Below are 24749 nucleotides of genomic sequence, written 5' to 3'. Positions count from 1 at the left end.
AGAAATACACATTAAATACAGAACTATAACATATAACCCAGGGTTCTACCTCCAGGTATATATCTGTAAGATTGGAAGCGATCACTCGAACAGGTATCTGTACACGAATGGTCAAAGCAACATTATTCACAATAGCCAAAAGGTGGAAGCAATCCATCAACAGATGAGCAGATAAACAAAGTTTGGTACATGCACACAATAGAATATTACTCAGTTGCAAAAAAGAATGAAGTTTTGATAAATGCTGCAACATGGGTGGACCTTGAAAATATTATGCTTAGTGAAATAAGCCAGATGTAGGATGTATAATATGTGATTACATTTATACTAGGTACCTAGAATAGGCAAACTCACAGAGATAGGAAGTAGAATGGAGGTTCTTAGGAACTGGGGGAGAAGGGAAGAGGGAGTTATTGTTTAATGGGTACATTGTTTCTGTTGGGGGATGATAAAAAAAAGTTTTGTGAATAGATGGTGGTGATGTGTAGTTCCACAGCATTTCAAATGTTAATTACATGTCACTGAATTGTAAAAGGTTAAAATGATAAGTATTATATTTTACCATAAAAATTTTTAAATTAGAGAAGGTCATTGCTGAGCCAGAGGAGGATTTCCAGTAAGAGGCAGCGCTCAGGCCCCACCCAAGTGCACACCAAGCTGAACCAACTGAATAGAACCTCACCCAGTGGAAGGAGAGGGAGAAATCCAAGGGACCTTGAATATAGTGGCTTTTGCCTTGGTTTACCCTCTTTCCATTCAGGATGAATAATCCCCTAAAAAAAAAAAAAGCTTATGCTTTTTCAGTTATCACACTTACTAAGGCATCTTTGTAAGTGTGAAGTGGTATGTCATTGTGTACCTCTAATTTTTGCATTGTCCAGGACAGCCCATGTGGATGGAGGGCAAATTGTCTCAGATCCAGGAATTTACTGCTTTTCACCTTAACTTCAAGGGGAAGCACATGCCTACTGTCCTTATACACTTAAATGTCCTTTATACATTTAAACTTCCAAACACTTTGAGTTTAGGTATTATCACCCCAGTGTTTGGATGAGGAATTTCTGAAAGAAGTGATGTGCCAAAGTTCACCTGGCTAGTAAGAAAGAGGCTGCACTGACCTGGAAGGATGTCTCCACACACCTGCCACACCCTCATCTCTTTCTGTTGTGTCTTGGGACTGATAAGGTATACAAAAGTCTGGGGTTGTGGCCTGAGCTATAGCCCAGATTGTGCTCTGTGGCTTGGGCAATGGCTTTCCTTAGAACTGCCATTTCTTCATCTGTAAGATGGCACTTCCTTCTGCCTGGCCTTCCCCCTCACAGAGGATGTGTGAGGTCTCAAAGAGGGTGAAGGCCTGCTTCATAAATGGCATAGGCTGTGATATGGGTCTAAGCTTATGCTTTTTCAGTTATCAATATGTAAATGCATCACTTATCATCAGAAAAACTCTCCCCCAACACTCAGTAACTACCCAGGTAACTGAGAGGCAACTTGGCCAGTCTCAGGTTCCAAGGTTCTGCCTGGCTATGAGCTAGGGTTTTCTAGCAAACTTTTGGGAGAGGAAGCCAGTTCGAGGAATAAGGGCGCCTCTTGAGTTTATGTAACTTGCTGAGTCGTGGACTCAAGAGTGAAAATGCGTTGACTCTGGCAGCTGAGGGGGTGGCTAGTTGGTTCTGAGGTTGCTAACCAAACACTTACTGCAGGGAAGAATCTGACTGCCCTTTGCTTCCTCTGCTGCTTTTTTTTTTTTTTTTAAATATTTTTTAGTTGTAGTTGGACACAATACCTTTATTTATTTATTTATTTATTTTTATGTGGTGCTAAGGATTGAACCTAAGGCTTTGCATGTGCTAGGCGAGCATTCCACCGCGAGCCACAACCCCAGTCCTCCTCTGCTGCTCTTGTAGTCCCTCTTCTTAAGTCTTGACCTTTTAGCCCCCTAACCCCAGTTCTGATGATAGGGCCCTGAATCCAACTCAACAGTTACTGCTCCCTGTCTCCAAATCCAAGTGATTTTATTCATTTCACCTCCAAAATATTCAGACTGACCCTTTCTCTCATCCCTGTAGCTCTTTTCCCAGTTTGAACTTTTTACCTGGACTGCTATAACTGCTGTTTATTGATCTCCCAGCCTCTAGTCTGGCACTCACCAATCCATCTACACAGATTACCATGATAACTTTCCTTAAAAAAAGAGAAAAAGCTGATCCTGTGACATCCCTGCTTAGAGTAACTTCTGAAAACTCCCCACTCAAGGTCTTTATGCCCTGACTCCTACATCCCCTCTCCTGGCTCATCTCCCAGCTGTAGTAATCTTCCTACCAGTTTTAAGACTGACTTTCAAGTTTCCCGGCTCATCTATGCTGTTCCCTCTATCTGAAATGGACTAGTCGCCTCTTCTCCACCTCCACCTTGTGATGTTTCAAGTTTCAATTCAAATGCCACTTTTTCTGTGGAATGGTCCCAGGCCTGTTTCCAGATGAGCTTAGTTGCTCCCCTATAAATTTTATTCAATGTGGTTACTATTTCTAAATTGCCTCACTAGACTGTAAATTCATTTTAAAGGCCTCAACTTTTTTGTCTCCAATGTTCCACTGGCCATTAGACACAGAATCAGGGCTTGGGTTTACTTAAAGAACAAGTAAGTCCTCAGGAGAGTATCTTAAGAATATAGTACAAAGAAGCCATGCCTGCTCCCCTTATGTCTTTGAGTCTTCTCAATCTCAAGATTATCCTCTTCCCGCATTAGATGTGTCTGCCTCCAAAACATGCCTATCTTCCTTTTTTTGGAAGGAGTTCCCCTTGGAACTTTAGTGACAGAATGATTTTGGTTGGACCCAAACATTCTTCTTCTGGCTCTGTGGTGATCCTTCATTCAGGACCCCTGATTCCCTTTCTGAGTCCACATGTGCTGATCTATATGCTCTGTAAGGACACAGTTAAGGCCAGCACATAGTCAGTCCTCATGAAAGATATGGTAAGTGAACATACAAATGGTCCTCTCCACTGGGGTATAGTGAATGTTCAGTAGACTTGGAGTCAGAAGACAAAAGATGCTGCCACCCTAGTCGTGGCTGTGGGCAAGACATTTCATTTTCTTGCCTTTGAATTAAGGATGGTGATGCCTATGCTTGATGGACACCTACATAACCATGAATGGAGATGTAAGTGCTTAGCAAAGTACCTGACAAGCTCAACAAATATCCCATTCAGCCTCTGCCCCTATTCACTAAGCCTACAGAGGCCTCATTTCTCTGGTCACACTCCTTCTCCTCTTTTAAGTAAGGTATCTGGGCCGATAGGACTTCTGTTTAGGGACTTCTGTCCCTTCTATCATTCAGGAGACAGGGTGATGTGAAAACTACCTTTGAATTCTGACACTGTCACTTCTGGGCTGGGTGAATTTGGACCTGTCTCCCTACTTGTAAAAGGAACATAAATAGCACCTATCTCATAGGGTTACTCTGAGGATTAAGTTATGTCAAGTAAATGAGATGATGCTCAAATTTAGTAATTATTTTGACTTGCCTGGTGAACAAAAGCCAGTGTTCCTGAAAGCCATACAAGTGATCATGCTGCCCCCCTGTGGACAAGGGGCAATAGCCCAGCAGAGGCACTTCACAGGATGGATGGGAGAAATCAGATCACAAAGAAGGCAGGCCTTTCTCTCCTCTGCTAGGGAGCTCCTGATTTACTCAGAAATATTTAGTGAACATCTAAACCAGAACTTCTTTGACGTTAATGTACCTGTTAAAACACGTAAGTTCTGACTCAATAGATCTGGGTGGGAACACAACCTATAAGACTCCAGGTGAACTGGTGCTTGTGGCTCATGGGCCACTCTTGAGTAAAGACAGTTTTAAGTATAATAAAGGTGTCACATAATAGGAACTATTTATTGCCTACCATGTTCTATTACTGAGAGCCAGTTAATATATTTTATTTTCTTCAGTTAACCTATTATTAACACATATAGTCGCTAAGACCCTGTATGCCAAGTGCTATTTATCTTCATTTTCTAGACAAGGAAACTACAGCACAGCTAGTAGTAGGCAGGCCGTGGGTTCTCATTTAGGCAGCTGGCTTTGAAGCCTACTAGAAAGATGACTCCAATAGCATGTGGAGGATGACCGAAGGAGGGAGGGGCTGTGGCAGGAAACTGGCAAGCCTACTGGTGACCTGGTTCATAGTTGATGAGGCCTAGGCTAGGGAATGGCTGTGAAATGGAAAAGAGGGACAGAGAAGAGGGAGTAGACAGATGTGGTGGCAGAATGGATATGGGTGTGAGAGAACAGTGTAGGGGGTCTGGACCACTGAAGACTTGATTGTAGCTATCTCTTACTGTGTTAGGAAAGACAGAAGGCAAATTTGAGAAAGAAGATGAGGACAGTGTTAGAAGTGGTGAATATGAAGATGGTTTTGGTCTTCTGGAAGAGACCTAAGGCATCTAAGGGTTAGAATTCAGGAGACATCTAGGTTGTGCTTAAGTTTGGATATTGGCAAAAGTGAAGCCATGAATGATTGAGGCTATGTAGGCAGACTATACTGTTCTGTGCCAGTAAAAGAAATGTGACTGGAATCCAGGTTCCCTTGGCTATAGTAGAGACTGGCTCTGTCCACCCCACTAGGTATTTTGATCTGGGGAGCAAGAAGAGCACAAATACTCACAGGCTACAGGAAAAGTGTTTTTTGGATTTCTGTAACAAAAATTCAATGAACTGTACCTCTTCCCCCAGATTAGCAGAAATAAGGACAACTCCACAGAGATGCATAAAGGTTGGGAGATATTTATTTTCTTTAAACAAGGTCATAAATAACAAACAAAGTAGGTCCCAGATTCTGGACCTGCAGCAGGACAGGGATAGGAAGTTGTTGGGTGAAAGGTGGAGGGGGCTACACATCACCTAGACAGTCACAGAAAAGATGGGCTTTAGGAGACTGCCCCTCCCTGCCCTTGGAAATGGCGTGCCTGGGCAGCAGGGGGAGGCTGCGATGCTGGGGATGAGGCAGCTGGACGAGGGCAAAGACTGGGGATGCTAGGTTGTAATGTTTCTATGTAGAGTAGCTTGGAAACCACAAATGGCAATGAGAAGCTGTGGGCCTAGAAGAGGCAAGTGGGCATTCTGCACACCTCCAGAACCAACTATGAAAATGGTTAAATTCAATTATTAAAAACAATTCCACAGGTTTTAGCCTATGGCTTTGTGCATGGGCTGTGTTTAACCCGGGTTGCTCATTGTCAGGTGAGGGCTCGAGGCCCCTGGAGCAGCCTGGCCTCAGCCCAGGGCAGGTGCCCAGACATGTGGGAGTGGGATAGTGGGCTCACCCAGATGGGAGGCCATGTGCTTGGACTGGCTGTACCTGATTTTCAGGTTGGTTTCTTGTGATGCTTGCTACCTATCCACCACCCCTCCCTGTACCTAAGGCTGGAATCCTGGCTTCTCTGGGTCTTCTGAACCTAGAAGAGTAAGACTGGGATAAAAAGGTACCTGACTGGTATTAGGGGAAAAATAAGGACCACCCTGTGCATTGTCCATCCCATGAGGTAGGGCAGGACCATGCCAAGAATAATCACAGAGAATGGAGGTCCCTGAGCCTGAAGAGACACCTAGGCCCAGGTGCATTGCATGATGCCAGGAATGGGTATTCTCCGAAGGCAAGGCAGGGAGAACAGGCAGAGGCTACCCCTATACAGGGAAGGGGTAAAAGCTGGGGACCCTGGACTGGGCAGGCCAATGTTGAACAAGGGCCCTGGAAAACAATGCTTTTGGCAGGAATACACAAAAGGGTTTGTACATCTGGGGATGCCCGTCTATAGGGAGCCGGTGTCACATGGCCGGGCAGGATGGTGAGGAGGAGACAGCGGCATCACAGTGGCCTCTGGTGCGATGTATTTACAACAGAGCTCAATGTTGAGGGAGGGGTGGAAAGCAGGTCACTAACAGCCAGGAAACACACTGTCAAGAGTAAAAAGAGAAGGGAAACAAATGTAACTACCAATAGTTTCTCCCATACTTACCTGTCTCCCTCCCTATGACCACCACCAAAGCCCTTGCATATCTGTCCCATTTTCTCATGGCCTCATTCAGGGCTAGACACAGGGTCTGCACTCATTGTACTGCTCATTTGACCACGGGTCCCCAAAACTATTCATTAAGAGAAATGAAGCATTTATTGTTGATTCCTGGGATCCATCAATGATCAGTTGCTAGATGTGTGGAATGGCCTAAGACTGTCACTTTTGTGACAGCATCCTGTCATCATCTCTGATACTTTCTCTGCCTGTCACTATCATTTCCCAGGCCGTGGTGTTCAGAGTTGTCTAAGGCATAAAATATTTCTTCAAGCTTTCTGAGGGTAAGGAGCAAGTTCCTCTGAACCCTCATCAAAAGAAGAAGCTTTCCAAGCACACCTGTAATCCTAGCAACTAGGAAGGCTAAGGCAGGAGGACAGAGTTCAAGGCCAGCCTCAGTAACTTAGCAAGACCCTGTCATAAAATAAAATAAAACAAAAAGACTGAGGATGCAGCCCAGTGACAATGTACCCCTGGGTTCAATCTAATCCCCAGTACTACCACCACTACTACTACTACTACTAATACAACAAGATGCTTTCCAATGGCAGGAGTAACTCATCAAGTTGACTGGATCTCTCAGAACCAAGGGCCTTTGCAGCACAGACTAGGAGGTCCATGAAGTGGCCTGAACCACTGGTGTAGGTCAACATGCCTCTCCTCCCCAAAGGAGTTCAACTGTGTCTCCCAATGGAGGACTTCCTGGGATGAGAGGCCTGGTCTCCTTTTTTCCTCTGGACCAGTGGTTTTCTCACTTTTGCCTCCCTTAAAAGATATTGTAATACCTGCAGGCATTTTTGACTGTCAGAACTGTGTACAGGAAGTACTAATGCCACTTGGCAAGTAAAGGCAGGGATGCTGCTACATCCTTCAATAGGAGAGCCCCCTATGACAAAGAATTGCCTACTCCCAGTTATCAATCGTGCTGAGGCTTAAAATCCTGCTCAAACTCCCCCAATGGCCTTCCCAGCTCTGCTCAGTAGTAGAGAATTTCTCCAGATAAGGACCAATTCCCATCCCAGACTCCTCAAAGAAGGAGTGCTTCAAGAAGAAATGCACACTACAGTGAGGGGTGGGAGACAAGGTGTGACTCAACTGCAGTCTCAGCAACAGCTCATTGGGCCAACAACCCACGTGGCTCTGTAGAAAGACACATGCCATGCCCTTTGTTGAGGAGGAGGAAGGAGGGGCATGGTGACCCAAACAAAACAGAGGTAAAGCAGAGTACTGATAACCCTGCAAATGCTTGTGTATTGAGTTGGCCAGCACCGCAGGGCTCTAAACCCTTGTATATCCTTACCACTGGAATCCACCAATGGGCTCTGCAAACCTGTGCCGGATCAGGAAAGTAGCAACAGCTTCAGCTACCTGAAAAAGGGAGAGATTCCAGGTCATATGAAGGTGAGTAATGTTGCTAGCCTTGGGAGTCCTGTGAGCATCTGTTGGTTGGTCAGGCTTGGTGGTGTCCTCACATCAGTCCCATCAATCTGGGCAACTTAAGAGCAAAAGAACCCAGGGTGGGAGACTCCTCTGCACCATCCTTGCCAGGGATGGCTCCAGAGAGTTCAGGAAGAATGAGAGCTTCTTGTTACAAGCAGCTTTTCAGAGTTACAAGCACCTTTTTCCCAAAGGAGAAGCCCATATTAATTCCTAATTGTGACTGGAGTTTAGGATGTAGTTTCTACTCCAACGATCCCTTCTTCCATTTGGCTTTTAGGTATACGGAGAAGGAGAACTTGAGATCTTAACCAAGGGCCCTTGTATAAAATAGCAGGGTGGCAGCAGCTCCTCAGCTCAGACCCACAAAGCCCAGATCATAAGCATCTGCCAGGGAGAGGTTTGAGGAGCTGGTGCATTACCCAGGCCCCACCTACAGCAGCTGCCGCGGGTAATGCAGGCTGAGACTCAAGAGGCTTGTCCTGTCTTCTGTGATATCCAAAGTTACTCTCACACTTTGTCCTTTTACGTCTTTCAGTACCAGACCCACCTTGTCGGGTGCATCCTCATGGACTGCGTGGCCACACTGGGGTAGGACCTGCATCTGGAACTTCCCTGGAGAAAAAAACAAAGCCAGGCAACCTCAGGGACTTATCCTCTCCTTACTACCTCTGCAGTTTCACAGGCCATTCCAGGAATATAGCACCTTCCCCCACCCCAAACCTCTTAGACCCAATGACCAAGTCTTTGATGATGATATAAATACCTGTAACTGTAACCTCTGGTCAATTATTTTCCCTTTTATACCTATTTAATGTGCATTTACTTTGGGCAAGACTCACAGGAAAAAGATCCTTTCCTCACAGGATTTATAGTCTAGTAGAGGAATAAAACACAAAAATCAATATTTAAATGCAGCATGTAGTTGCTATGATGAAAACGGGCACTTGGGGCTGTGAGAGCATGGGAAAGGGGCTTCACAATCCAACGGGAAGGCTCCTGTACAGAAAGAACAGCCTTCACAAGGGAGGGAAAACTTGAAGTGGTATTTATTCCTGGAAATAACAGGAAGCTTGGTTCTGGAGGTAAGCAGTAACCACATTAAGGATTTTTGTAGACTATTTAAGAATTTTGATGTTTATTATTACAAAAGTTACTGTTTGAGTATTTTTGTGTCAGGCACTGAACTAAGTACTTTCTTAACACTGTCCTTTGAAACACTAAGATCACAACTAATGTGGAACTATTAAAGAATGAACAGATGGCTGGGGATGGACTCAAGGTAGATTGCTTGCCTTGTATGTATGAGGCCCTGGATTTGATCCCAACTCCGACAAAATTGAAGGAGGGAGACAGAAAGAATAGAGATCATTGATAAAGAAGGTCCCTAAGGAGATAAAGGATAAGTGACCAAGACCAAACGCACCCACAGGTATAATGAACAGACTCAGTGACTCAGCTTTTCATTTACAAAATAATAAGCTCTGGAAGTCCTGGTCCTCATTTTGTGCTTCTCACCGTAGTTACACAGTGTTTCAAAAAGTTTTTTTCTTTGTTATTCTATCAACTTTTAAAATAGATTCTCAAATCTATCCTATAAAATTACACAGGATAAACACTGACATTGTTTTGAGATCATGAAACTGAGGTCATGATGGATGAAATGTCTTGTCTAATGCTGTTGAAATTTAGTCGGAAAGAAGCCTGGCATTTTGCCAGAGGGAATGGTTGAAAGGTCACCCTGCTGGGGTGGGGGGGCATAGGGCGCCTCTGGGATTAGGGCAGATCCTGCTACTTTGGAGTTCCCATTGAGTTCTCCCAGGGTTCTGGGAGAATTGGCTCGCGGAGCCCAGTGGAGGGAGTGTGTTTCCGGGAACTGTGTGTAGAATGCCGGTGAGAGTTGGGGGGGGGGGGGGAGAATAGTTGCTGTTTGAACCTAAAAGGCTTTGTGGCAGCTCAGTTATTTTGTGCCCAGCCAGACTGCGGCATAATGCTACTTTATTAGTGGATGAATTGAAACTATTCCATTCGGTAAAGCCCTGCTTAGGACCCTCCTCCTGCAGTAAGCTGCCTCTAGGGCTCCAGCCAAGCTGCCTCTCCTTTCAATCTTTTAAGGTACTACTATTAATGCATTTGGATCCAAACACTCAGCAGTGGGTGCCCCTCTTTGTTATATATTACATGCCACTGGTGCTTACCTCCCAAAGGGCATGTCATTTCTACAAGAACAGGAGCTAGTATTATTACTTGCTCTATATACCAACACAGGAGTGGGGCACTGAGTAGGTGCTTAAATCGTGGATAAATGAATGAATCTCTGAACAATGACTAGACCCAACACCATTTCTATGAGGTCAGCCTCTGATAACTATGGATGTATTTTTCATTCCTCTTTGGGAGAATAGGAAATAAGTAACTAGGAAGAACTCATATATACTAATAACACTGGGTTGGGTACACATAAATTAACATGTTCATGACTAATCCTCACAATTATTCCCATAATTATTTTATGAAATGGGAATATTTTCATTGATCCAAGTTGCACCATGAATAAGTGGTAGATTTCTAGAATTCTATAACACATTTGACTGGTTTGAACACAAGTGCTGGGAAAGCTGTAGTTTAGGATCTATGCAGACTTAGCCACTTTCCTTTGTTCAATGGAACATCCTTCAACCTAGCCATTTACTCTCTACTCATGGGATACTTTCCTTAAAGAGAAGGTGGCCTTGGATAGTCCATACTGAAGAAACAGGAGGGCATCTAATGAGAAATTACATATACTATGTTTGCTAGACACAATGAAAAGTATCATAAGTCAGAATCTTACTTCTCCCACATTTTCTTACTTCAATCTTGTAAGTAAGTATTAAGATATATTATTATCTCCATTTTATAGATAGAGAAACTCAGGATTAAAGAAGTTGGCAATTCACTCAGGTCACAAAACTAGTAACACTAAGAAGAAAGGTTAAGAACAGAATCTGCTTAAGCGTGAATCCATGTAGTTTAGGAGTTGGCACCTCTTCTTCCCATCACCCCAGATGTAATGTCTTTTGACTTCACTTTCACCAGGTCTTTTACCCATATTAAAGCAAGAAAACTCTACAAAATTGGTCCTGCTGTCTCCAATGCCATATGGCCAACACACCTGAACCTGTGCACAATGCTCAATCTGTCACTTTCCTACTCATTATACTTCACAATCCCTTTGAGACTGCCATTAATTTTGTCACTTCACTCATGAAAAAAACCAAAGCTGAGACAAGTCAAGTAACTTGCTCCAGGTAAAACAATTACTAGGAAAGCAATATTCAAAACCCATTTCTCTCAGCTTTGGAGCACCTGCTTTCACCACCTCACCATGCTATCTTCTAAATAGATTTTTAGATCTTTTGGTATCTGGATTATCTTGGATATTTCCCTTCCTAAAAAAATTTTAAAATAATAAAAGCATTGATCAGTATATAGAATATCTCTGTCCACAATTTTACTTACCTATGTAGTATTTTATTATTTTCAAACACATGGTCTCATTTTAATTCTTGTAATTCTGAAACATAGTTTTATAATCCTCATTTTTAGATGAAAAAGAGAGGTAGGGGGGAGAGGAGGGAGGAATATTGGTCAGAAAAGAGAAACACTTGCCCCATAATTATATGGTGGGTTGGAAGTAGAGGTAAAAGTCAAAGGTAGGTCTTACTCTAAAGTTCCTGTTCTTTCCATTGTATCTCATCATCTTAGAATATCAATTTCCACATGACTACCTATTTCTCTGCCCTCAGAAAATGAGACCAAGGGCATAATTTGTGGATAACTTACCCTGCATCTGGCCAATGGTCAGATCTTTATCCAACCTATCAACACCTAGAACAAAACAAGAGAATCAATAAAAGTATCTTTCCAGAAAAGACCCCGTGAAACAGGTTTTGCTTTTCCAATATTAAGTAAAATTGTGATAAAGTTGTAAACATGACATTCTTAATTCACATTAATGCTGATCCTAAATTCAAGATGGTATAGTTTTACCAGATAAAACTTTCCAGGTTTGAGATTTCCCTACAATCATTTTGCTCATTTAAAGTGGATTCTGGAAACAAGGTTTTACTGTTTTGATTCTCATAAACAGTCAGGCTATCCTTACACCACGGTATCTAGCTCTAGGGGGAACGGGTCTTAATCAGGTACAAAAGTCAGGCCCAAATCAGGACATCCCAATAGATACATATGCTTAGTTAGGTGTAGGAATTGGGATATGGAGAGGAGAAAGGGCACAGAAGATTAACTTTGGTTAATAGTTTTTAAAAGGTTATACTCAGGTGACAATATACTATTATGGACTTAATTGTTTTCCAAAATTCATGTTGAGCCCCTAACCTCTAATGTAACTGTATTTGAAGCTACGACCTATAGGAAGTAATCATGGTTAAGTGAGGCCAAAAGTGTGAGGCTCTGATACAAAAGGATTAGTGTCCTTATAAGGAGAGACACCAGAGAGCTCGTTCTTTCTTTCTCTGGTCCACATAGGAACACACAAGAAGGCAATGATCTGCAAACCAGGAAGGGAACCATTATCAGAGTCCAATCTTACTGGTACCCTGATGTCAGACTTTCAGCTTCTCAAACTGTGAAAAAAAATACCTATCTGTTGTGTACCGAATCTATGATATTTTGTTACTGCAGCTAAGTTCACACACACACACACACACACACACACACACACGTATGTATGTACTTACCAGCCAAGAGCAGCAATTTAGGAATAGGACAACTAAGAAAGAGATTGGATAAGCCTCGAAACCAGCCATCCCAGTATTTTTCTGTTTTTGCCAGTTCAATTCTCCAGGTATATGGATGGTCTTTCTTGGTCTGGAGGAATAAGAGCAAATTCTGAGTCTCTGAGGGCCACCCCTGGAGGAATAGGATAAAAACTAGGTCCCTGAGAAAAGGAAAGGGAAGGAAACTAGCACTTACTAAGGACCTACTGAATTCCAGGCATTTTATTAAACACTTAATCCTATGGTAATCTTACACAGGTTATTGAAATCTCCATTTTTAGATAATCCAAAGTTTTCTTTTTTACTTCTATTAGTTTTTTTTTCCCCTTTTCTTTATTTTTTAAAGAGATGAAGTATTATTTTGTTACCTAGGTTGGCTCTAAACTCCTAGGCTCACATGATCCACCTGCCTCAGCCTCTTGAGTAGCAGGACTACAGACACATGCCACCATGCCCAGCTATTTTTATTAGCTTTAATGATACAGGTAACTTATAAGATCATAAACTGGTAAATTGTAAAGCCAAGATCAAACTTTTCTTATACTCAGTTGGAAAAAAGAACATATCATCAAAAGAATAATTACAAATACCACACTGTAGGATAAAAAAATGTTTACAGTATTAAGTGAAAGAAATGGACTGTTACATGTCATCTAGGTTAGAATTACTGTTGGAAAAAAGTGATGTGCTTAGGTGAAAAAACAGATGGTAAAATTGAAAATAGGTTGATTTTGTTGGTAAAGTATTTTTTTTCCTCATATTTTGATTTATGATAATGAGATACTGTTCCTGCAGAAGTAATTCAAAAGAGAAATATGACACAAATATGAAAACATGTCAACATGTTTTATCTTGACAGTTGGAAAGTGGATGGCACTTGGTATACAATCAAGTATTAGCTAAACAAATAAATGTTTCTATTTTATTGCCTTTTTTTAAACTTTTTTGCATTACTGAAATAGGTGAAATATACTGGGAATAAATAATTGGGATACTGCACTAACCACAATATGAAAATTTTAAAGGAAACATGAAATAATAACAAAACATGTTAAAGAAAAAAAAAAAAAAAATCACTGGATGTTTAAGATGTCCATACCCAAAGTGACCTATAGAGTTGATGTAATCCCTATCAAAAGCCCAGTAACTTTTTTTTGAGGATTTTCTTAACAAACAAAAACAATGAAATTGGAGGACTCACATTCCCTGATTTCAAACCATTACAAAGCTATTAAGTTTGATACTGACATGAAGAAAAATAGACCAAGGAAACAGAGAACCCAGAAATAAACCTGTGTGTGTGTGTGTGTGTGTGTGTGCGCACGCGCACGTGATTTCAAATGACCTTCGCTAAGAGTATCAATAGCACTCAATGGGAAAAGGACAGACAGTCTTTTCAACAGTGTTGAGGTAACTAAACAGATAAATATCCATATGCAAAAGAATGAAGAGAGACAGATGGACACTAATGCCATGAAAAAATGCTCACCATCAATGGTTATTACAGAAATACAATAAAAATCACAACCAGATATCACTTTATACCCCCAAGGATGACTATAATCAAAGAGGGAGATAGTAACAGCGTTGTAAGGACATGGACAAACTGAAAGCCTCAGACACTGCTAGTGGGAATGTAAAATGTTGCAGTACTTTGAAAAACAGTTCCTCAAAAGATTACCCATACTTACCAGATGATCCAGCAATCCACTCCTAGGTATACGTAGTCAAGAAAAATAAAAATCTATGTCCATACAAAAGTTGCAAAGTAAATATTCATAGCAGTATTATTCATAATAGAAAAAAAAGTGGAAATAATCCAAATGTTCATCAACTGATAAGTGGATAAAATGTAGCATATCCGTAAAATGGAATATTTTTTAGACACAAAAGAAACAAATGACTGATACATGTTACAACATGATGAACTTTAAAAGCCTTATGCTAAGGTAAAAGAACTCAGCCACAAAAGACCACATGTTGTATAATTCCATTTATATTTAATGTACAGGATAGGTTAAGCTATAAAGACAGAAAGTAGATTAGTGATTGCCTAAGGCTAGGAGAGTTGGGGAGAAATAGGAAGTGATGGCTAATGGATAATAACTGATGCACTTCAGTTTGTCCTCTCAACAAAACTGCTGGAGTTTATAAAATCATATAATGGTTCTTATAAAAAAATTGCAAACAAAAAATGAGTTGGAATTGAAAATCAGAGGATCTTGGTGTGTTTTAACTCTAACTTTTATGTGTTACTGTTACTTTTATGTGATACTGTTAAGAAAGTATCTATACCTGAGACACAAAAATGATGATAATTTTTACAATGCAGAGCTAAAATGATAAGTTGACAAATGTTAAGAGTTGACAAATGTTAAGTATTCAGGATAGTGCCTAGCACATAAAAGGTAAGAAGTAAGAAAACATACTAAGTCTCAAATCTACTAAATACCTGCTTCGTTACCTTGAGAAAGACTCTTAACTTCTGAGCCTCAGTTACTATACTGTAATATGGAAGAAAAGATCTCACAGGGTGTTGGGAGGGCCAAATAGACAATGTATTATTTATATTTTTGCAAACTCTGAAGATATACCAAGTACTATTCTGATCACTGATCTTAAGGATGGCAAGAAGATCCTCATTAAATTAAAAATACCATTAAAAAATGTTCTCTCCTTGCTAATAATAAGTAGCATCTACAAAAGTAAAGGAGAATGTGGTTACACCAAGCCAATTACTTGTCATTAGTAAGATATTTATAATCCATTCCAGAAAGTCTGCTGCTCATAGTCACTAGACATTTCCGAGAAAAAAAGCACCCCTTTCCATTACTGTCCTCAAACCAACTGTCTAGCCAGTACTCACAGAACACTTACTGCTCACACAAGCCTGAGATAAATGCTGAGGGAAATTCATGCAGAACATCAGTTTCTGCCCTGAAAATGCACACTTTTTTTTTGCTTGTTATACAATTTTTACACAAGTGGAGAACAACACGGACCATCAACCTAGAAATAACTAGCAGGAGACCACTGCATTTTTTAATGTGGTTTACGACAATCTGTACTATGGCTCAACAAACACAATTTCTACAAGAAATACTAAGTTGTGTCATATCAACTTTAGGTGCTGTACTAGAAATGGACTGATAAATGGAGGTCAGAAAACACTTCCAAGGAGATAGACCTTGAAAGCTGAGTAAAATTTAGATGGGCTTAGAGTAGACAGGTAAGAAATGGGCTTTTTCTCATGAGAAACTACAGGAACAGAGGGAGACATGAGAAAGTCTGGTGAGAAAGGAGTTTTGTTTAAGGGGAGATTATATACTTTAAGGTTTTACATTGCAACTGGTCAAAACTATTGACAGTGCTTTTTATCTTATATTTAACCTAAGTATCTCTTACGTTGTTGTCTCTGTCCCCTAAAATATGTAATCACACTTAGAACCATTCCCTACCCTATCTTTCTAAGACAGCAGGCCTTCACCTACCTCCATGTCATCTTCCTTTTTCCTCTTGTTTACTGACTCACTTCCTTCTTCGTCTTCTTCTTCTTCTTCTATAATTCCTTCCACTATAGATTTTGAGCCTTCTGGACTAGTAATTCCTTCACACCTAGATTTTTTTAAAAATAAAATTACTATTACATATCTCTTTTCTATCACAAATTGTTTCAGAGATACCCATATTTACAGCCTTTTATAATCAAATGTTAATTAGAACTTAATAATGCTCTTGGAAGAAGGAGAATGTGAAAATGTGAAAAAACATGACCAATATGTAACTATACTCCAATGGCTGGTTTTCAGCTCTTGTACTAATATAGACCCATAGAAAAGGAACAACCATTTCCTGAGGCATGGTGACAAAAGTTTTATTGGTGTTCTTTTATACAATTATCATTATAATCATATGAAGTAGCCCTGAAGAGATAATAATTGTCCAGGATTATCTGGAAAGGATTATTTATGGGTGGATTAAGCTGGTGTGCAAATTCAGCCCCAACAAACTCCAACGCATGGTGTTTTTTTGTCGTACTCTGCTTATAGTAGAATAAGACTCAGATGAAATGGTAAAAGATACTACTTTTATTTTTATTTTTTGGTACAAGGGGTACTTAAAAATTGAACTACCTCCCTAGCCCTTGTTGTTTTTATTTTGAGACAGGGTCTCAATAAGTTGCTTAAGGCCTTACTAAGTTGTTGCTAAGGCCTTGCTAAGTTGCTGAGGTGGCTTTGAACTTGTGATCCTCCTGCCTCAGCCTCCTGAGTCATTGGGATTACAGGCGTGCCCCACCATGCCTGACCTACTTTTTAGTTGGCTGAAAGAAACTGGCAATTAGAACAACCATGGCCAGCTGAATAGACCATCTGATCTAACCAATTATTGATAGGTGTTTTTCTCTTAAAAATGATATCTGTTGTAGGGCACAGTGGTGCATGCCTGTAATTCCAGAGGTTCAGGAGGCTGAGGCAGGAGGATCACGAGTTCACAGCCAACCTCAGCAACTTCGTGAGACCCTGTCTCAAAATAAAATGTTAAAAAAAAAAAGCGGAGGGTGGGGGGCTGGGGATGTGGCTCAGTTGTTATGCACCCCTGGCTGGGTTTAATTCCTGGTTACCACTCTCCTACCCCACCAAATAGTATCTCTTTATATTATGAAATTAGGTAGAAAAATTATTATTATTATATGAGCAAGCTGGTACTTAATCCCTTTCGAGAGAATTTGATGGAAAAATACACTGACAAGTGCTAACAGTAAAAATCCCAAGGGCCTGGGTAGAGGCCAGTATCAAGGTCTACTTTACATAATATAGAGGAAGTTACTTCTGCCCTTGAAAAAAGGGAGAAAAGGAGAGAAGATAAGAAGGAAAATAAAAAGGCTGGAATAAATTGAAGGGTCAGTGGAGATTTTTAAGAATGATAACTTCTTTATATTCTCCCAAACCTTTAGTAAAGTGTATATTCATAAATATTTTGTTAAGTGAGGGTTTTCAATGAACTGCGAGTGCTGAGTTTCAAATCTATAATATAGTAGTACAGATGTGATTTAAAAAAAATAGTGTAACAAAGAAATATGTGCTTTGAATTTCCAATGCCTGTGTGTGGATAAGAAGGTTTAGGGCAAAAAATTTCAGCATGGAACCTGGCAGTGTCCTGTCTTCTTTAAAGCCTCTGCATTGTATCTGTCTGATATTATTACTGAAAATGTCTTTTTAGGCATACCAATCCATGCTACAGGCCTTGAAGTCAAATACATAAGAGTTTGAATCTTAGCTTTATTATCTACTAGTTGTGTAGTCGTGGGAAATTAATTTATCTCTCTGAACTTCTATTTCCTCACCTATAAAGCAGTATTTTTTTACAGCTTAAGGATTTGCTTAGTAAATTCCTAATGTAAAAAATTCTATGGGGTAAACAACTATGTTTCCTCAGTAAATAAATTTCAAGAAAAAAAAAAAAAAAAAAGAAACCTGTAGGTTAAAACATACTTAAGAGAAGTTATCAACTAACTGGTTATGTATTTACTTTATTTGATTCTAATCTTAACTTTTTAAAAAAATGTCTTTATATTTATGTGGTGCTGAGGATCGAACCCAGTGCCTCACGCATGCTAGGCGAGCACACTACCTCTAAGCCACAATCCCAGCCCCACTAATCTTAACTTTAAAAAAAATTATGAAATGCATAGTAGGAACTGAAGCTAACAACAAGATAGTATATAATGCAGTAGCTCAAAAGAGAGCCCTTGAATGATCTATCACCAAAAAAATAAATGTTTAAAGTGCTAAATATGCTAATTTAGAATCAGGCATTCCAAAAAAATACAAATATTGAAATATCATGTTGTACCCCATAAGCTGTATAAATAAAAAGTAAAATTTAAAAAATTATTTGAAACAAATCATAAATATGATTCAGATTAGATTTTGGTGATATTAAATTTTTTAAGGTTTGATAATATCATTGAGATTAGGTTTTAAAAGCCAGTTACAGAGGAAATTGTATTTGGAATTTGCCTCAAAATATTTACATGTGAAGGAAATAAATGGGCACACAGATGAAACAAAACTGGTCATAAGTTAGTAACTTTTTAAAAATGGGCAGTGAGTACATTGGGGTTTATGGCATTATTCCAACATGTTTGTGATTTTTTCCATAATACAAGGTTTTAAAAATAAAGACAGTTTATATAAAATACTTTGCACAGTGCCAGGCAAATAGTAACCACTCAATAATGCCATTATTATTTTCATCTAACTTTTGTACTCCTATGTATTCTGTTGGATAACATTCTCTCAATTCATCTAAAGTTTATTTTGTGGCTATGCAGCAATTCCCAGGATCCAAGTAACTCTATCAAAAAAGATCAATTGGGTTAAATAATTTTAGTTCACCCTTAGAATCTGACTTTCACTCTGGTTATGCACAGATTTTATATTATAATTTCCTCACACTGAGGTCTGGCTTATGAGGAGAATGAAACCATAGCTGTCAGTCAAAAGTGGACACTTAATGTTTAATGTGAACTCTCTGGAATGCCTTACTTTTCAATACCTAGAGTTTTGCTAACGTAATTCAGTATTACATAAACAATAATAACTGGCTTTGGGATTTCTTTAAAAAAAGAAAAAGTATCCATAAGGCTTGCCCAAATAAGCTCACCTGTAAAATTACCTAAAATAATGAAGGCATGTCAGTATGATGAGTAAGTATAACATAAAAAAAAGCAATCTATAACTCCCTCACCAAAATTCAGCTTCTAACCAGCCCAAAAGGAAAAAGTAAGACCTACTGTTTGACTTGGCCAACCATGGAGACACGAGCAGACTCCAGATTTCGAATTTGGCCACTCTTCACACTAGGAGACAAAAGTGAGAAAGGAGAGAGAAGGTTACTCAGTATTGATTTCATCACATTACTAGAATCAAATGAGTAATTCTGCAGATTCTGTGGGATCTAACAAAAAGTTATAGTTACCCATATTGCTCACCACTATTGAAAATCACCACTATTCCTCCTCCTCTGTCTCTCTTAACTATAAACTGGGTCATAAAAATCAAGTAAAGTCATTATAGTTCTACAAATATTTACCAAGGGGGTACTTGTGCCAAGTCTATGTGCAGGACAGAAGAAGCTAATCAGAACATAAAAGTTGATCAGAGCATTGTAGGCAGAAAGTATATCATGAAAAAAGATACCATGATGTGAAAGTCAGCAGGAAGATGATTTTAGAAAACCAAATACAAGGAGTAGCAAGGGACAGCAAAGTGGGAACAGGACAGAATAGGATTGGTATACCAGGGGCTAGTTCCTTACAAACTGAAAGGTGGGACCTCTAAGAGATGATTAGACAGAGCTCAGCCCTCATGATTGGACTAATATCCTTATGTTGGGTGGGTTTGTTAAAAAAGTGAGTTTGGCTCCCTCTTGAACTCCCTCACTATGAGGTGCCCTGTGCTATCATACAGTGAATGCAATAAGGCCCTCAAATGCAAGCTCTGTGATCTGGGGAGTTTCTAGCCTCAAAAACTATGAGAAAAATAAACTTTCATTGTTTATAAACTGTCTAGTCTGGTATTCTTGACAACAGCATAAAACAAAGACACAGCCATGCTATAGAGCTTAGACTATCTGAATAGATTAGTCTTTTTACTACTTGTTTACCTAAGGGCAAAGCAAAATGATTGTGTATCCCCAGGGAAACTAGAAACACTGCTTAAAGCAGGCCACCAGAAAAACACATCTCCAAAATTTTTAGCTTAAAAAATCATTTAAGGGCTGGGGCTGTAGCTCAGTGGTAGAGCATTGAGACCCTGGGTTCGATCCTCAGCACACATAAAAAATAAATAAATAAATAAATATGTTGTGTCTATCTACAACTAAAAAAAAATTTTTAAAAAATCATGTAAGTTAGAGGCTGGGAGATGTAGCTCGGTGGTAAAATGCTTGCCTAGCATGTGTGAGGTCCTGGGTTTGATTTCCAGTAACACACACAAAAAAAAAATCATGCAGATTTAAAAGCCCCTTCCTAGATAATGATATTATTTCTTACCTAATGATAAACAAAAGCAATCAGAACTACTACCTCATCTTTCAACCACCAACTGAACCAATATACGCACCAGCATTTCTAATGATAAACTGTCTTGATGTCTATTAATATATATTTGAAATACATATATCAAATACTTCTGTTATATTTCCATTTAGATTTTTTTTTCTTCTGGTACCGGGGATTGAACTCTGGACACCGTTATCACTTAACTATATCCTCAGCCCTTTTTTTTTTTTTGCGACAGAGTCTCACCAAATTGCTGAGGCTGAACTCAAATTTACAATCCTTTTGCCCCAACCTCCCAAGTTGCTGGGATTACAGGCATGTGCCACCACACCCAGCTTTATATGAGTCAAGGTTACTACTGTCATGCTGAATTCAATGGTCATTCCCTGGTTCTCATCTTACTTGATTTCTCAGCAGCATTTGACTCAGTTGCTCTCTCCCTCCTTTTAAAAACATGTGCTCTACCCTCCTGATTACTTTATACCTCACCAACTGCGACTTTCCAGTTTCCTTTGTTGGATCTTCTTCCTAACCTCTAAATATTGGGGGAATACCCAAGATCAACTCTTTGATCTTTTATCAACATCAAATTCCTAGGTGATTGCATTTGATTTTTCAGCTTTAAATGTTATCTTAGTGATGACAATTCCCCAATTTGTCTGTAGCTCAACCTCTTCTAACTAGTATATACAACTTCCTACTCAACATTTCCACCTAGATTTCTAATAAGCATTTCAGTTTATCCAAAACCAATTCCCTTTCCCTATTTCTACCCAATTGACTTCTGTCTGTACTGTTCATCCAACAATCGCTATAATTCTTCCTTGAGCTCCCTCCTGGCCATCTTCTTTCTCCCAATATTCAATCCATAGGTGGATTTTCTCAGTTCAACCTTCTAAATATACATCTTACCACACTGTATCAGGGGTTCATTTGATGCTTTGACTATATCCCTTGTGGCTTTGAAACTTATATTTTTTTTCTTTTTCCTAATCTTTTTCTCCCTGATCTTTTCCTCCCTGATATTCTTTTCCTTAACCTTTTCTCTGATCTTCTGTCATCTTTTCCCTAACTTCTCCTCCCTGATCTTCTCCTTGCTGATCTCTCCTCCCTAATCTCATTTTCTCTGATTCACCTCTATAAAAGCCTGATGATGGACAGAATCATAGCCTTTGGGATGGGAACCCCTTGTGTTTCTTCTTTGCTAGCACAGCAATAAACTATCTTTTTCCTTTTCCTCAAAACCATGTCCTCATTATTGGATTGGCATCGGGGACAAGGACTGAGCTTTCAGCAACGATCGTATTTCTTCTGTTGCCTAGTTTATTACTCTCCTACATTTCTACAATAGCTTCCTAATCAACTTCCATTATCACCCCATTTCCTGCTCTTTTTCCTATTTTATTTTTCTCAGAGCCAGAGCAGTGGAACCAAGATGCAACTCACTGTCTGACTTTTCAAAGCCCCTTCTTAGTGATTATACCCTACTGCTTCGCATTAGCAAGACCAAGGAGCAAAAGCAGTAACTGTTGACCCTGTATTTCAATAATTTTTTTCTTTAATCTGGAATAGAAAATGGCCAAGAGTCATAAACTTGATTCAGATATCCAGTGGGGTACAAAACAAAATATTAAATACCTCATAATATTTTATGATTCTTGGACACAGAAAATAGGTTCTAAAAATCAATGACACATAGAATCTAGAACACCTTAACATTTAACAAACAGAAATCTTACTCTATTCTGTAGCTGCACTAGAATTAAGATAGGGCCTATCACAACCCTGGATGGGTGCCCTTCTATAACTCCTATGCTTTCTTCATTGTGTTGTATTTATGTATTTACTTGGTTTTGTTTTTTAAAAATATTTTTTAGATGTTGATGGACCTTTATTTTATTCATTTATTTATATGTGGTATTGAGAATTTAACCCAGTGCCTCACATATGCTAGACAAGTGCTTGGCCATTGAGCCACAACCCTAGCCCCTTGTTTTTGTTTTTAATGCAAGACACTGACTCCAATTTATCCTTAGGCCTTTGAACAGGTACATATCTTATGTACTAGAGAAAATGTCTGCTGAATAAATTTTAAAAATTTTGGAAAAGGATAAATTATAGATAAGTTTTTTCACTAGTTATTACTAAGGAAGCAGGCAGGGCACCTGAGGTACATGTCTGGCAGCAGTTGCATTCTCATTCTCATTCTCTTTGGTGTTTCTGAGAGATCTTAAATCTTGTGTTATGATATTGAACAAGGAATGGTAAAAGCAACCTAAGCAAATACAAACATCATTCTGGCAAGTCATATTCTAGCATGAGACCCTATGTCCTAGGAAAACTCTCTAGGATACATATACTACATTGTGTCTAAGTTTCCAATTGATATCTCTGATTCAGTTAATAGACATGTTCTGTCTTCTAGGGCAAACAGCAGTATGCTATATGCTGTGTAAAAGTACAAAAGAAATAGAGAACAGCTTCTACCCTTATGATGTGGGAAAGGCACTGAGACCGGCAATAATGAAAATAACAATATATGAGCATATCTCTCAAAGGAAGACTGGAAGACTAAGAGTAAATAGTGCTATATAATAATAAACTCAAAGGACTTTAGCAATTTTGCTGAGAGTGTTATCTCATGATATGGAGGATTAAGAGAAAATGTTCTGGAGAAGAAACTATAGATAGATTTTGAAGAATTAGGTAGGAAGTTAGGATGTGGAAGATATTCTATTCCAAGGCTTATCTCCTTGAGGGAAGGATATGTTTCAGTCATCTCTGAATCTTCATCCTTTAGCATAAAATAAATATAAATATTTATATAAAAAGTGATATATATTTAATAAAAGTGATTGAAGGAATGAATTTATTACTGAACAGTCTTTTCTTAAGCAGAAGCCACAGCCAATTTTGTCAGCATTTTTTATAAGAACTATTCACCTAAAACTCAAACACATTCTTGAGAATGGAACTTACACCCATCCTCTATTTCTCTATCATTTTCATTTTACCTGAAACACAGAATGTGAATCTAGAACCATGGAGTATCAGAGATAGAAGAGGACTTAGAGTACATCTAGTCCAAGTTCTCACCTTAGAGGCAGAAGTGGCTATAAAGCAGATGATCTACAATCACTAAGACCTTAGGAAATATCACAATTTATTGGAAAAGGATAGGTTTTGAAATGACTTAGCCAATTCTGAAACATTTAAAGTTTTTTTTTTTTTAATTCTGCTCTTTAAATAATTTAATTTCTCACATAGTATTATAATAAAGCTTTGGAAAATTACTTTTTTTCCTTTAATCTTAGTGTTTATGCTGACAAAAAAGAAAAGCTTCAATTTAAAACTTAAAATTGAGACAACTTATATTTGTGAATTACCTCCATTCAATAGCAGTCTCCAAAGACTTGAAGGTTTTAGGACGACCACGTAAGAAATTTTGCATGCTATTAAGTGCATCCATGGCTGTACCTGGATGTTAAACAAAAATATAAGAAATATTAACCACAGCCTTTAACTTATTCTGAGCATTTACACTTACTGAGTCAACTCTCTACATCTACCCCAGGTGCCAGCAGAATTCAATAATGCTTGGGAAAACAAAGATACAGTTTCAGAAAATCCAAAGACTAATGTGATAGCCAGCTTCCAATATAGCCCTACTGTTAATCACTCCCTTGTGTAGTGCCCCTACAATGAATAGGGTGTATAAGCAATAGTGTGACTTTTCAGTCTGGATCATAAAAGATATGGCAGCTTCTTTTTAAATGGTTAAATAAAATTATGGGATATGACATACAATTAAAGTATGATTTAGCCATAAAAGGATATTAATGAAGAATTTCTAATCATATGGAAAAATGATTATACAATTTTAAAAAGAGACCAAGTGGGACATGTCAAGATGAATGAAACTGATAATAAATTAAAACAAGATAATAATTTATCAGAAATATCTCCTATAAGTCAACAATTCTGATTTGGTCTTACCTTCCACAACATCAATCATGCACAGACCCAGGAGGCTTGGTACCAGGTTAGCCGATGCTGCGTGCACTGCAATAGCACCGCCCATGCTATGTCCAATTAGCATAATTGGAGGAGGGAGGTCCCCGTACATGGCTTCAACCACATTGCCAACATCCCTGCAGAGATGGGGGGAAAATGCTGGTAATATTCTCTAACAATACTATTAAACTAGTTTTCTTTCCCAGATCCTTCCTTTGATCTGTAAATAGTAGTTCTGGGGGATGGCAAAGGTTTATAGGGCCATCTTACAACACACCTCTGTAATCATGCCCTCTAGTATCTCCGCAGCTAGCCACATATGTAGCTCTCCTAATAAATACCAAGTTAAAGACTAAGAACCCAAATTTTCTAATTTTTC

The 24749-nt window shown here is 39.1% G+C and overlaps 1 protein-coding gene across 1 annotated transcript in view; it reads right to left on the bottom strand.

Moving 5' to 3' along the window:
- Positions 1-4771: 4771 nt before the first annotated feature.
- The window catches only part of Ppme1 (protein phosphatase methylesterase 1), a 62240-nt gene continuing 42262 nt past the window's right edge, over positions 4772-24749 (bottom strand). Inside the window, exons 6-14 of the mRNA XM_027942493.2 lie at positions 24353-24507; positions 23743-23833; positions 19088-19153; positions 15783-15906; positions 12253-12382; positions 11336-11380; positions 8061-8125; positions 7374-7441; positions 4772-5957 (exon numbers count right to left, since the gene is read on the bottom strand). Of these exons, the coding sequence (XP_027798294.1) occupies positions 5939-5957; positions 7374-7441; positions 8061-8125; positions 11336-11380; positions 12253-12382; positions 15783-15906; positions 19088-19153; positions 23743-23833; positions 24353-24507 (763 nt within the window). The 3' untranslated portion in view covers positions 4772-5938. The remainder of the gene's footprint in view (positions 5958-7373; positions 7442-8060; positions 8126-11335; positions 11381-12252; positions 12383-15782; positions 15907-19087; positions 19154-23742; positions 23834-24352; positions 24508-24749) is intronic.

The sequence above is a fragment of the Marmota flaviventris genome, chromosome 9, assembly GCF_047511675.1.
Source record: "Marmota flaviventris isolate mMarFla1 chromosome 9, mMarFla1.hap1, whole genome shotgun sequence".
In the NCBI taxonomy this organism is placed as follows: Eukaryota; Metazoa; Chordata; class Mammalia; order Rodentia; family Sciuridae; genus Marmota; species Marmota flaviventris.
This window is presented reverse-complemented; position numbering and strand designations above follow the sequence as displayed.